Source organism: Nipponia nippon, unplaced genomic scaffold, assembly GCF_047370975.1.
Source record: "Nipponia nippon isolate SJK-2023a ecotype South Korea unplaced genomic scaffold, ASM4737097v1 scaffold_3, whole genome shotgun sequence".
NCBI classification, from domain to species: domain Eukaryota; kingdom Metazoa; phylum Chordata; class Aves; order Pelecaniformes; family Threskiornithidae; genus Nipponia; species Nipponia nippon.
The window spans coordinates 107997026-108009199 of NW_028262347.1; the positions used below are offsets into that span (position 1 = coordinate 107997026).

At 42.5% G+C, this 12174-nt stretch overlaps 1 protein-coding gene across 1 annotated transcript in view; it reads left to right on the plus strand.

The window, feature by feature from the left end:
- The first annotated feature begins 5589 nt into the window (after positions 1–5589).
- TNKS2 (tankyrase 2) overlaps positions 5590–12174 on the plus strand; it is a 33113-nt gene continuing 26528 nt past the window's right edge. The window contains exons 1-2 of the mRNA XM_087764577.1: positions 5590–5915; positions 11941–12165. Of these exons, the coding sequence (XP_087620703.1) occupies positions 5714–5915; positions 11941–12165 (427 nt within the window). The 5' untranslated portion in view covers positions 5590–5713. The remainder of the gene's footprint in view (positions 5916–11940; positions 12166–12174) is intronic.

The window sequence follows — 12174 nt, forward strand, 5'->3', positions numbered from 1 at the left end:
TCCCAAAGGAGAAGTTTGTAGTTGTCAGGTGTTGGTTTAGCTCCATGATAACTTATGCTTAGCAGGACATATACATAACTGTGTTCACTTCTAATAATCCCCCTTTTAAAAAAAAAAAATTACTATTTATTTTTATTGGGTTTTACTGACAATTTGTGACCATTAGAGTTTGATTCCAATAACCTTTTGAACCTGTTTCGTATTTTCAGTCACTCAGTTAAAAATCTGCATAAATATATTCTTCACTGTAAGTCTTAGTATTTTAATGTTTTCATATCTGAATTTAATACCACCATAATGACATTCCTCCTTTTCATCATAATTCCTCTGCTGAATCAATGCCATGGACTACTTTTCAGTAGGAGCTTTCCATTAGAAATGTTGAAATTCTTTGGATTTGATCATTATTACTTCATGGTGAAACTATAATTACTTCTTGAACCAAGTTACTGTGTTGCTTAGGCTTAAGTCAAGAATAGCCTCTTGGGTTTTTTGGTTTTTGTTTTTTTCCCCAGACTGTGGAACTAGCTGTTCCAAGAAGCCATCATTTGAATTGTTGAGAAATTGCCTCTCAAAGATTTGTCCTGAAGTAACATTTTGCCAATCTATGTGCAAGTAGTTGGAGCAGTACACTGCCACTTTTTAAAAAAACATTACATTTAGTTGCTTCTTTGCTTTCCTTCACACTGCATACTCTGTATGGTATTTACATTACATACTATAGGCAACCAATTTAGGTATCCATATTAAAAGTATAGGCTTCTTATATTGTCAATGGAAAGAAGTAAAGTGCTTCAGAAGGCAATTAAGAGTACATCAGTGAGAAACCTGTCTGCTTTGTTAATTACTCAGAGGACCTGGACACTTCTGTTAAATGCCCAGGATAGACTGTGAAGATGCCTGAACCTCTCCCAAAGCCTTTTCCTTTTTTTTTTTTTTTTCAATTGGGACAGGAAACTAATATTGAAATCTTTTAAAATAATGTCACTTGAACTGCAATTTAAATGCATGGAAATTCTCTCACTAGTTCTTGCTCCTCTGAAATTTTCTCCCTCTAAGATGATTTTTCCAAGAGAATTACTACTTCCCATCTCAGTCAGTTCGAGATAGATTATAACCTAAGTAGCCCACTTTTTTTTTTTTCTTTCGGTCAGCTTCAGAAAAGCTGAATATGTCGTGCTTGGATAGACATTCTAGTTTGCCTGTATTTGTTTTTAGCTTTTACATATTATTGTACTTACTTGAGATATAAATGAGTCTGTTTTGCTAACATCCCTAGTCAATGCTGATCTTTGGCCCTGCTGCTCCTCTGCTACTTGTGGCTTTCCTCCTAATAACAAATAACAATTTCCCAGGTCTCTGCCATGTTCCCATGCTGGCAGCCCACGTAATTGTTTTGCATGTGTGGAGTTGATGCTTTTACAAAAGCTCTCTGTCCTCCCAGACATGTTCCAGGCGCTAGAGAAAAACAAACAAAAGCTCCCTTTTAAACCCTCTAGACATGTGTCTGTCTAGTCATCTTTGACAGTGAAACTGGAATCATTTTAAAGAAATCACAAGCGTCCTGGACTAAAGGCTTTTTTTTCAGTGTAATCTAGTTTCCATGAACTCTCATACACTTATCTGTGCTTCTGGTGTCAGGATCACAAGCTTCTCCCTGCCGCTAAAAAGAGTCTTCACTAAATGTATCACGTGAACTGTCATCTCCACAGCTGGTCACCAAGCTGCTGAACAGTTCTCTTGGTTGCTGCATACACAGATACAGTATTTCGACAACTAAATCGCCTACCACTACAGCTTGTCCACAACTCACAGCGTATCCATATCTCCTGGAGGGATCACTTGGCTCTGTGTCTGCTGCTCTCTGCAATGCTCAGTCTCTCAGTGCTTCACTATTGTCAAGTCTCCTTCCATCTGATTTTTTTTAGAGCCCTTCATTATTCCAGAGCAACGTTTTATATTTATTCCACTTTACCCCCATCTGCTGGTAGAACAAAGCTGGCACATATAATATGCCACTAACTGCAGATGAGTGACTGGCAGAGAAAAGGAACTAGCTCCTGCTTAAAATGAGTAGCCAAAGTACTTGGTAGATGTGATGAGAAGGGGAAGGGAGTAAGTCTCTTCCTTTAAAGATCTGGTTGTACAAACATTCACTGTTGTACAACCTGTACTGCTTTGATTTTGCAGTGAGCTCTTAAACCGATCAACCTCTCTTTTCATTTAGAAAAAGCAGCTTGCACTGAGAAAGTTTCTATTTATAGTTTTAAAAATTTAGTAACTAAACAATAGACCACTTCTGTTTCCCTCCAAAATCACCTGTTTTCTTTATAGGCATGTTTTATTATTTCCTGATGTACAGCATTAATTATTGTTGGTTGCTTGGAATTTTTTTTCCAAGTCTCATCTGGAAATACTTAAAATGGAATAAATTTTAAATCATTCTTCTTCTAGAATAAGCTAAATGTCTGAACGCTTGTAATGTCCTATTAATTTTAGCATTTACTTTGCTTCTAAGAGCAAGGCAAACCACTGCAGGGACCAATTACACAGAGCTGAGAAATCCTCACAAAATGAAGGGCTGACAGCTGAAAATCCTAAATCTGATGAACTGCCTCGCAGATTGGCATGGATGATGTCTCTGCCCATAAGCAAACTTTAATTTCCTAAGCAGAAAGGAAAAGAGTTTATTTTTAAGGCTGCTTTAGTCTGTCCATACCCAATAGTCCCTTTTCTTTTTCCTCTTCTTTTTTTTTTCTTCTTTCTTCTTTTCTGCCCTCTAGCGATTAACCATGTTTCTAAATAAACTGTTCAAGCACACCGCAAAAATACTTTCACGTACCTATTAGGCCAGGTCATGCCTCTAACATAAATAGGCTGCAAAGGTAGAGGCTATTGGTATATCACAAATTACACTAAAAAACCACCCCAGCAGTCAAATGTTTCCAGGCTGTCAATGGCCGAGCCTCTCAGGTGGTGCTAATAACAGGTGGGTTATAAAACCCCCCTTCCTCTAGAAAAATCCCTACCGCGTACATTGGGTGGCATCTGGCATATATTTCAGCTATGGTTTTCTAACCATACTGTTGTACAGAAGACTGGAGAAAAGCACTGGATTTTGCAGATTATTTTCTCATAAAAGAAATAAACATATAAATAAAATAAAAACTAGATTTATTTTACGTGATGTGAATCTCAAAAGTCAGTGTGAAGGCTATTAATACATCAATCCTAAAATATGCTGAGAGTCTTTGACTCACTAAATTCAAGTCTAATTGAATCCTGCTCTTACAGGATAATATTTTTTAAAATTATTTTCCATTCACAGAAACCTGCCATAGTTTTCCACTTAAGCTATCAGGAAGCCATACTGGAAAAGGAAGTCGGGCTAGAGGTAATTTAGAATAATAGTATCTTTTTGGTATAATGACGTGGAAAGAATGGGGAGGTTTAGATCATGCTCTTTATTTTTATAATCTTGCTCTTTTTCTAACTCAGTTAACTGATTTTTTTTTTTTCCATTAGCATTTGATGATAGCTTCTGCCAAGGAAAGAAACACAGATAAGATAGAGTTTATAGTGAACTAGTGAAAAATTGTTCTAGTTTTAAACTTCTTTAGAAGACCTGGGAAGCAGGATGTGTTTGTATTCACACGGGTATTTACACTTCCACAGACTTTTAGATAACGCAGACCCTTCTTCAGTTTTGAAATGGAAGCAGCCAAGCTAATGGATTTGCTACTTTTGCTGTAGGCCTGAGGAAGGGTTTATGAACTCAAAAGCTTGTATATTTTTTCCAGCTATGCTAATGGGGCTAAAACAAACGGCAGCACTGCAGATCTGGTTTCCAGTCTGTGGGGCCTGCACGTAGAAAGGGCAGTTTTCATCGTGCACGCTTTGGAGATGCTGGGAAGGTCTGAGATGGCTGCAGGCCTATGAGTCACATTTGATGACAGTTTATGCCGGAACATTATGGCCACATGCAAAGCAGCTGATGAATTATGTATGTGTGACAAAGCTGATAGAGGGACTCCCGTCATAGCCTGACTTTTCCCTGCCTGCTGAGCACAGCTTGTAACTTACGTGGTGGTGGGGAGAAAAGCCAGTGGGATGACAAAAAATACACATCACCAAGGCATCATATGTCTGTCAAAGCACATGGTTTCTGTCCCTGTGCTGGCTGCATTCTTCTGTCCCGCTTCTGCTGTAGTAAACTGAACAGTGCCAGGGCATAGACACAGGCATTGGTCCTTGACCTGTTACTGTAGCATGGTTTTGGCCTGGGACAGCTAGTAGTTTCCCCCAAAAAATTCCTGGGCACAATTTAGGTATTAGCACGGACCAGGGACGGGCAACATGGATGTAACTGCCTTGTTTTAGAGACAAGGATGTTTAACAGGGAAGTGACTAAACTGTGGAAATTACCAGCTGCGTCTCTTCCTGGTTCTTAGGCCATTCCATTTACTGGTATAACAATAGTCTGCAAGCTCAATTGAGTTTGGAAGCACGTACCTTTCCTGCCTCTGCAACAGGAAGCTACTGACCCTATTCAACTACCTTTTCCAAAATAAGTGTTTTACTATGGCACGAGTGGAAAAATACATTTCAGAATTAGCAAATGAATCCTCTAGTTAGGCCCATCAGAGCTCAAGCTTCCCCATCAAGCTTGTTAGGCTTACAAGAAGGAAAGAGATGCTGTTATCTTCCAAAACCTTGAACTGGCCAAGTCAACCAACAGTGTTTTCTAGTATCTGTTTCCTGAGATTAAGAAGGAAAACTAACATATTGTATAATTTCCATTTCATAGTTATTATGCACTTCATTTTGAGCAAGGTATTCTGCTACTTAAATAACTATGTACGAATTTTGATTACATCATGAAGTTACTAGCACCAAAATGCGGTCTTACACATTTTACAGGAAAAAAAAAATCTTTCAATAGTTGTCACCTCCTAATCTACATTTATTTACTGTAAGCAGCAAAGGGACATTTCTGTTCTTCCGGGACAAATTGCTAGCTCTGTATTTGAGTTTTTGGGCTACAAATCCTCCCCTAAAGAGGAGCAGGCAGCAGGTTAAAGACGGGCTGCGTGAGCACTATCTCATCTTGCTTCCTCCCCAACTTTGGAACAAGTGTACTGAAAAACTGTTTCGTATTAACAAGAATCCAGTTTCAGATCTTTTCCGCAGCAGTAAGGGCCTTCGGGGACGGGGGACGGGGGGGCGGCGGGGAGAGAAGAGAGACAGCACTTGGGGACAACAGGAGTTTCGTGAAGCGGCAATGGCCGGTAGGCCGGCAGCCCCCTCGCTTCAAGCAGGCCTCCCACAGCCCACACCCGGCAGCGCCTCCCGCAGCCCAGCGGAAACACCGGCCCGCGAGGTAAGGGCCGGGCAGGCCCGGGCGGCCCCCTCAGCCCCCGGACTACGCTCGGAGGCGCCGGGCGGCCGCGGCGGAGCCCCGGGAGCTCGGCGCCCCAGGCCGCCCGCCGCCCCCGCGCACGCTCGCTGCGCCCTCCCACGCGCGGGCGCCTGCGCAGCGGGGCCGGGTCCGGCGCTGCTGCCGCGGCCGCTCCGCCCGGATCCCTCCGCCGCGGTGCGGCGGCCCCAGCGCCCCGCCCAGCGGCGCGTGTCGAGGGCTGCCGCCGCGCAGGGCCGCGGCCTGTGAGCGGGGCGGCGGGGGCTGCTCGGCCGCCTCCGGCGGGCCCGGCCCGGCATGGCGGGGCGGCGGTGCGCGGGCGGCGCGGCTGCCTTGGCTGAGGCGTCGGGCTGCGGCGCGGCGGCGGAGCCGGCTCGGGAGCTCTTCGAGGCCTGCAGGAACGGGGACGTGGAGCGGGTCAAGCGGCTGGTGCGGCCCGAGAACGTGAACAGCCGGGACACGGCGGGCAGGAAGTCCAGCCCGCTGCACTTCGCCGCAGGTACCGGCCTGGGGCCGCCGTTACCGCCTCTGTGGGGAAGGGGGACCCCGGGGGGCAGCCCCGCCGGGCGCCAGGCCCGCCGCCGCCGGGCCGCCCACCTCCGCCTCCCTCTCGGCGCGGCGCCTGGGCAGGGCCGGGCCCGGCCGGGCCGCGGAGGAGCGCCGGGTGCGCTGTTGGCCGCAGGCCCCGCCGCGGGGGGTGGGCCCGGGCCCAGCGCGGGGGCCGAGCGCTCCGCCGGCCCCCGTCCCGGGGCTGTGGCCGTCTCTGGGCGCGACGCCCGGGCTCGCGTGGCGGCTGAGCTGTCACCCGCGCCGTGGTGGCGGCTGAGTGGTACCGGTGGCGTCTCGTTTCCTTCTTTTTCTTTTCTTTTTTTTTTTTTTTTTTTTTTAAATTAAACCTCAGCTGGCGTTGAGGGCATCTGGACTGAGGTTTAGACTGTTCACGTTGTGGCACGTGAGCTCGGACAGGCGACATATGTCCCAGGTGCTGTTCCCATTGATTTCAGCAGGCCTGCTCGTTTTTAGAATTTCACCCCTGAAGGGTGCCTGCCAGGTAACACCGTTTCTAAGCTTTTTGTGTTCTTATCTTTAGCAAATAGGCTTTGTTAATTCAGGACTTAGATACGCAAACAACTGAGATGTAGAACAACTGCTTTCGCTGGCAACAGGCCAGAAGATTGTATCCCACCTTTTCAGACAAAGACCTGACTGTGACTGTTGTTTTCATGTTGTTTGTTTTGATTTTATTGCAGTGTTAGACGTAGGACCCCAAGGCTGGCAGGCTGCAGAAGGCAGCAGCTTCTTTTCAGCTAAACAACATGGATAGTAATAAAGATGTTTGTTTCTTCACTGAATTGTTTTGGGAGAGGTTTCCACTTAAGGTGTCCTTTCCTCACATTCAGTAGACTTAAGAGGTCTAAGTTCTTGAAAGCCTCTTCAGGGCAGCTGCTTTTCACAGATTTAAGACACTTGATCAACAAGAGAGCACAGGAGACAACTTAAAATATCCTGTCAGAGGAAAACAATTTTGCAGCTATCTTTTTATATGCAGTAGTCCTGCCTGTTCAGTAATAACCTCTGAACTTCTAAAGAAATGAGCATGTTTTACAGCATTTTGGAGAAGTGAGGGTGTTTCTATTGGTGGGTTTTGCGGGGGGGTTGGGGTTGTGCCTATGGAGTTCCTCATGTGATAACAGTGATGTAGTTGTTCTCTTTGGACAGGAGTCATCTGTTTTGACCTTAAAAAACAGAACTCCTGATCTATAGAAAGCTTTTTCTTTAAAAAATGCATAGCAATAAGTTCATGTAGTTGTTAGGCTTCTAATGTTAAACAGGTTGGTGTGTAAATGGGAGAGGCCATTGCCATGCTTACGTCTCCTTCAGACTTGATGCAGAGAAATTAATTGCTCCTCTCACAAGACTGTAGGAGATGCCAAAAGTTTCTGGTTAACATGTGACATAAAATACTTGTATAACTTCTTGATTTAACACTCCTCCACTGCTTCAGGTAGAACTCTGCTGTTGTCAGCCTACCTTCAATAGACTGAGCATGAAAATGGACATAAGTAACTCCTGGGTTTTGGGGTTATTGTTTTTGTTTTGCTTTGCTTTTCTCCCATTATTGACAGTTGGAGCAATACTAGCTTCTGTCGTCTTCTGTCCCTAAAGGAATTACGTTCCAGGAAATAAAAGTCTGTTGTATTCTTGCTTTCTTCAGCCTAGGTGGCTAGGTGTTCTTAGAAAATGCATTACAGAACTTCTCTGACTAGTTTCATTCAGTTTCAAGACTTATTTTATGGAAGAGATGGAGCTGAAATGTGAAGATGGGTTTTGTATGGCCCTTTTTTCTTTTTTTAATGGCATCCTGGGATCCGAACTTGGGTTCCATTTTTTAAGTCTTTTCCCACATCTTACCTGGGAATTTAAAGAAATAAAACAAATTCCTATTTTAACATGTGGTAAAAGCTTTTACCTTTTTGTAAAGGTGGATTTTAAAATATATTAAAAAAAATACTGCAAGCTCTCCCTGGGCGTGTGTCATTATTGGAAGTAATACATATTGGCATCTTGGTGAAGGCTGCTGTTTGGATTTTGTAGTACACAATTGTCTGTGTGGTAGATAAGTTACACTGAAGCATAAGTCAAGAGCCCACCACACTTTGCAGCATAATAGGCTCAATCCTCTCTCACCATAAGCTGCATATACTTCCTCAAGTCAATCCTTTTCATCACAGTGTATGTCAAACTTGAAAGTATCAGAAGGTTTTAGGAACTTGGCAGGAACCAAAATGCCCTTCCTGCAAACTAAAGTTCATTGAAAAAATGAATGCATGGGGCAGGGGAGAAGAACCGGAGTTCAGTTGTTTCTGTAGCTTTTCATCCTGTCAAAATTAGGTGAATGTCAATTATGACACAACAGTGACTGTAAATAAATATTTTTAAAAAAATATCTATACAAGCACCAGTTTCTATTGCGATTAATATTCAGGATTTGTCAGCTGAAAGTTTGTAACTTTTTGGGGAACAAGTGCAGTGAGCCACTCAGCTGTCATAGATGGTAGAAGAGTGTCAGTTGGAGGCCCCGAGTAGCCCTTCTATTTTGCAATAAGACATAAAGTGTTTGTGATGGTGAGACAGTTATCTTGCACAGTTGCAAGCTGTGATACCATTTAGTTGGTCTTCTGATAGAAGCTCAAGAGCAAAAAAAAAAAACCCCACCCCTTAAAAATGAAAATTTTTGGTTTCTTAAGTGTTGAAATTGTTTTTGCAGCAGTGGACTAATGGCAAAGAGGAACTGTTACAGTAGGTAGTAGCTCCCTTCCCTGTGTCAGCAAAGGCTGTCCCCTCTTTCCACCCTCAGTGAAAACAAGAGAGAGGAGGGAGAGGCCATCGTACAGAGTTTGGTCACCTCCTCTGTACACACCCATCCTTTAGAAAATAAGGAGAAAATACTTCTCTGTCCATATATGGTGCCCTCTTGTACAAATGCTTCCACAAGGAAGTAAGGAATCCCTGCTGTGCACTCAGTGCTGAAGAGACAAAAATTGGTGTGATGCAAGTGAGCCTGTCTCAACATTAAAATAACTACAGGTAGCGTAGGGGTGTTACTATACTTAAGGTATTTTCCGAATGGATGCAGGCTTTGCACAGAGAGTCTCTATGGGTTGCTCATGAACTGTATCTGATTGAACCTATGTACTACATAGAGGGCATCTAGGTGAATTCTCTACACCTATAATGAGCTTTACTGCAGCTGATTTTCAGTTACGGTATTGATTCCTGCTAAGGTTGGCATTTTACGTTCAAAACCATGGCTTTAAATCAAAGCTTTGAGAGACAGGGATGCCTTCTGTATAAGAATGAGTGATGTTTAGCTACCAAACATGTGACTTCTGGACAGAGAATCTGATCAGGAGCTTTTCTAACATACATAACTAATGCAGTTCTGGAAAACATTTTTTGGTACTGAAAGAAGACGATACCAAGCAGTCTGTCATGAAATAACAGCTTTGATGATGTGTTTGCAGGACTCTGGCGCTTGTGAAAAGTCTCATCTGAATAGTTCCTTGAAGAATTTAGCATATTTTGAGTATATGTTCAACCTAGAAACAGAATTTTTTGAAATTTTGAAGACGTAAGAAAAATTCAGGAGGGTACATTTAAGAAAAATAACAATATTTATGATATCTAGTTATGAAAGCTAAATTTATTTAAGAATGAGAAATATGCTGCATATAATTTACCATGTAGACAATATGGCTGCATGGGTATATGTTGTATAGGTACTGATGTTTTTTGGCAGTGGAAATATGCAAGCATGTGCAGTGATTGTGGCTTACTGTGCCTGTGCAGATAAATTGTTTTTGCATGGACCATACGTCTGATCCAGTTCTCCTCTCAAGTGTGCTCAGCTCCTGTTCTCTGTTAGGACAGGCAGGGTGCCGTCTGTTAGTTACAAGATGGGCGACTGTCATGTTGACACTCAGAAGAGAATTTGCTGTACAGCGTGTGGTTCTAGTGAAGTCAAGGTGCTAGCAAGCTAAGATTTGTATTAATAATATATTTTGAATAATGGAAGGACATCACCAGTATAGTCTTGTGGCTGTTACTTGAAAATACCTTGGAGTTCATTCTGGGATTAAAAACTTTCACATAAAATTATTTTTATAATAATCAGAAATCTGCGGGGAATGTGGCTCCTTACCAGACTTTCGAGAGAAGAAGAGGAAAGATAGAAGTTAACAAAGGCTTTTCTGAATACCCTTCCTGGCCTCTTTGTCTTTGGCATATACAGCTTGTATATGAGAGCTCTTCTCAGCAAGTAGGTTCCAGAAATTGCTTAATAATGGCAATGTTTCTCTTTTGAGCTCTGAATAGTGAAGGTGAAAGTGCTTCTTGCTCCAGGATTTCAGGTGCTGTCGGTCTGGGATAAGGGTTTACTGAATAGTCAGGTTTAGTGAAGAACATGCTATGAAAAAGTTGCATTGCAACTAAACTAAACTTAAAAAGCTCAGTTGTAACTAAAATGCTGACACTTCTCATATGCTTCTGTGACTTCGTCACTGAAATGTTGTGCATTTATCAGGAATAAATATCATTTCTAGGTTATGGTTGCAGGGACTTCTACCTACCTACTGATGTTCCACGGATGATTTGTAACAAAGTTTAAATTTGCTACCATCTGAGTGTCACTGGTGTGGGCAACTGTGTGATGATTCAGTCTGAGGGAAAAGCTCAAGACTTCATCCCCATACAGTTCTTGATCCCTTCAGGAAAAAGGTTTGCAACTCAAGTATCTAAAGCAAGGAAGGCCAAGTCCTGCACACATGGGTTATTTCCAGAAGGTACTTGGCACAAGTCTGATACATACCAAAATATGGCTCTTACCTGCCCTAATAATCCCTGAGACCCAAAGAAACCTTCATGAAACTTTTGGGGGATTTCTCTAGGCAGTGGCCTTTGGAACATAACCAGTTGGGCATAATGGCTACAGGCAGAAGTCCTAATTCGTTCTGGCCTCTTGTGAAGATGTTAGAGAAAACATAGATACAGTTGATAAGTTTGATGTCCTGGTTTAGTTGCTGTTATATAAATGTGCAAGATACAGCTGAAATGAAACAATAGTAGCTATAGAATTGGCTTATAAGAGCAATTACCTTATTTATGATGTGTTTGTAAATAAGTGCCTCAGAATGTGTAAGAGCATTTTTGTGCTTCAGTCACAATCAAATATTTATAACCATTTTAGGCATCACTGAATATAGACATTGTTAATATCTATAAATTATGGTTGTGCATACACCCGTAATAAATTTCTTCAATGGAGAATGGTCTCAGATAAATTTCTTGTGTCCCTAAGGGTTTTCTTAGGTGATCATTTCAAAGATGGAGACTGTGCACATGATGTTAATTATTCCTTAGAAAGCAAATAGCCGTGCTTCTAGTTTTAACCTGAGAACAGTGCTGCTTAACTTGCTTTTTTTAAAAAACAAGCAACGTGTTTCTGTAAAATACTTCTCATGTTGTATGAATCTTTTTTTTTAAAAGCCTAGAATATGAATTGTATGTGCATTGGCTTGTAGCTGGTCTCATCCTTACCGCTCCCAGCACTCATCTATTGGTCCTTCCACAAACTGGCTGTGGGCTGGCAGAGTATCATACAAAATATTGTTCAGTTTAATAGCCATCTAAAATGACTAAAAAAGAGGTTTTGTTCTTTTTGTTATGTTTTCAAGAAGCTGTTGACTCATAGGGGCCCTATTAAGATTTTAGTTGTTCCAGTAATATAAGATATCTTGAATATTATTTTTCTGCTGATTTTAATCTAATTTTTAGAGGTTTCAAAAATAGCCTTAGTGTGTAAATGCTCCTTTAGTAAAGAATGCCAGGTGTGATTGTTATTTAGAGTGGTTACTGTTATTTAAGTTTGTTGTTTTAATCTGTGTATGTGGGACAGGGAATTCTCTTACCCCACCCCGACACCTTTCCTCCCTAGCAGATGGCACAGAGCTCTTTATCTCTTCCAGGTTTTGGACGGAAGGATGTAGTGGAATATTTACTTCAAAGTGGTGCCAATGTCCACGCGCGAGATGATGGAGGCCTCATTCCTCTTCACAACGCTTGCTCTTTTGGTCATGCCGAAGTTGTCAATCTTCTCTTGCGACATGGTGCAGATCCTAACGCTCGGGATAATTGGAATTACACTCCCCTTCATGAAGCTGCCATTAAGGGCAAGACAGATGTCTGCATTGGTAATTTTC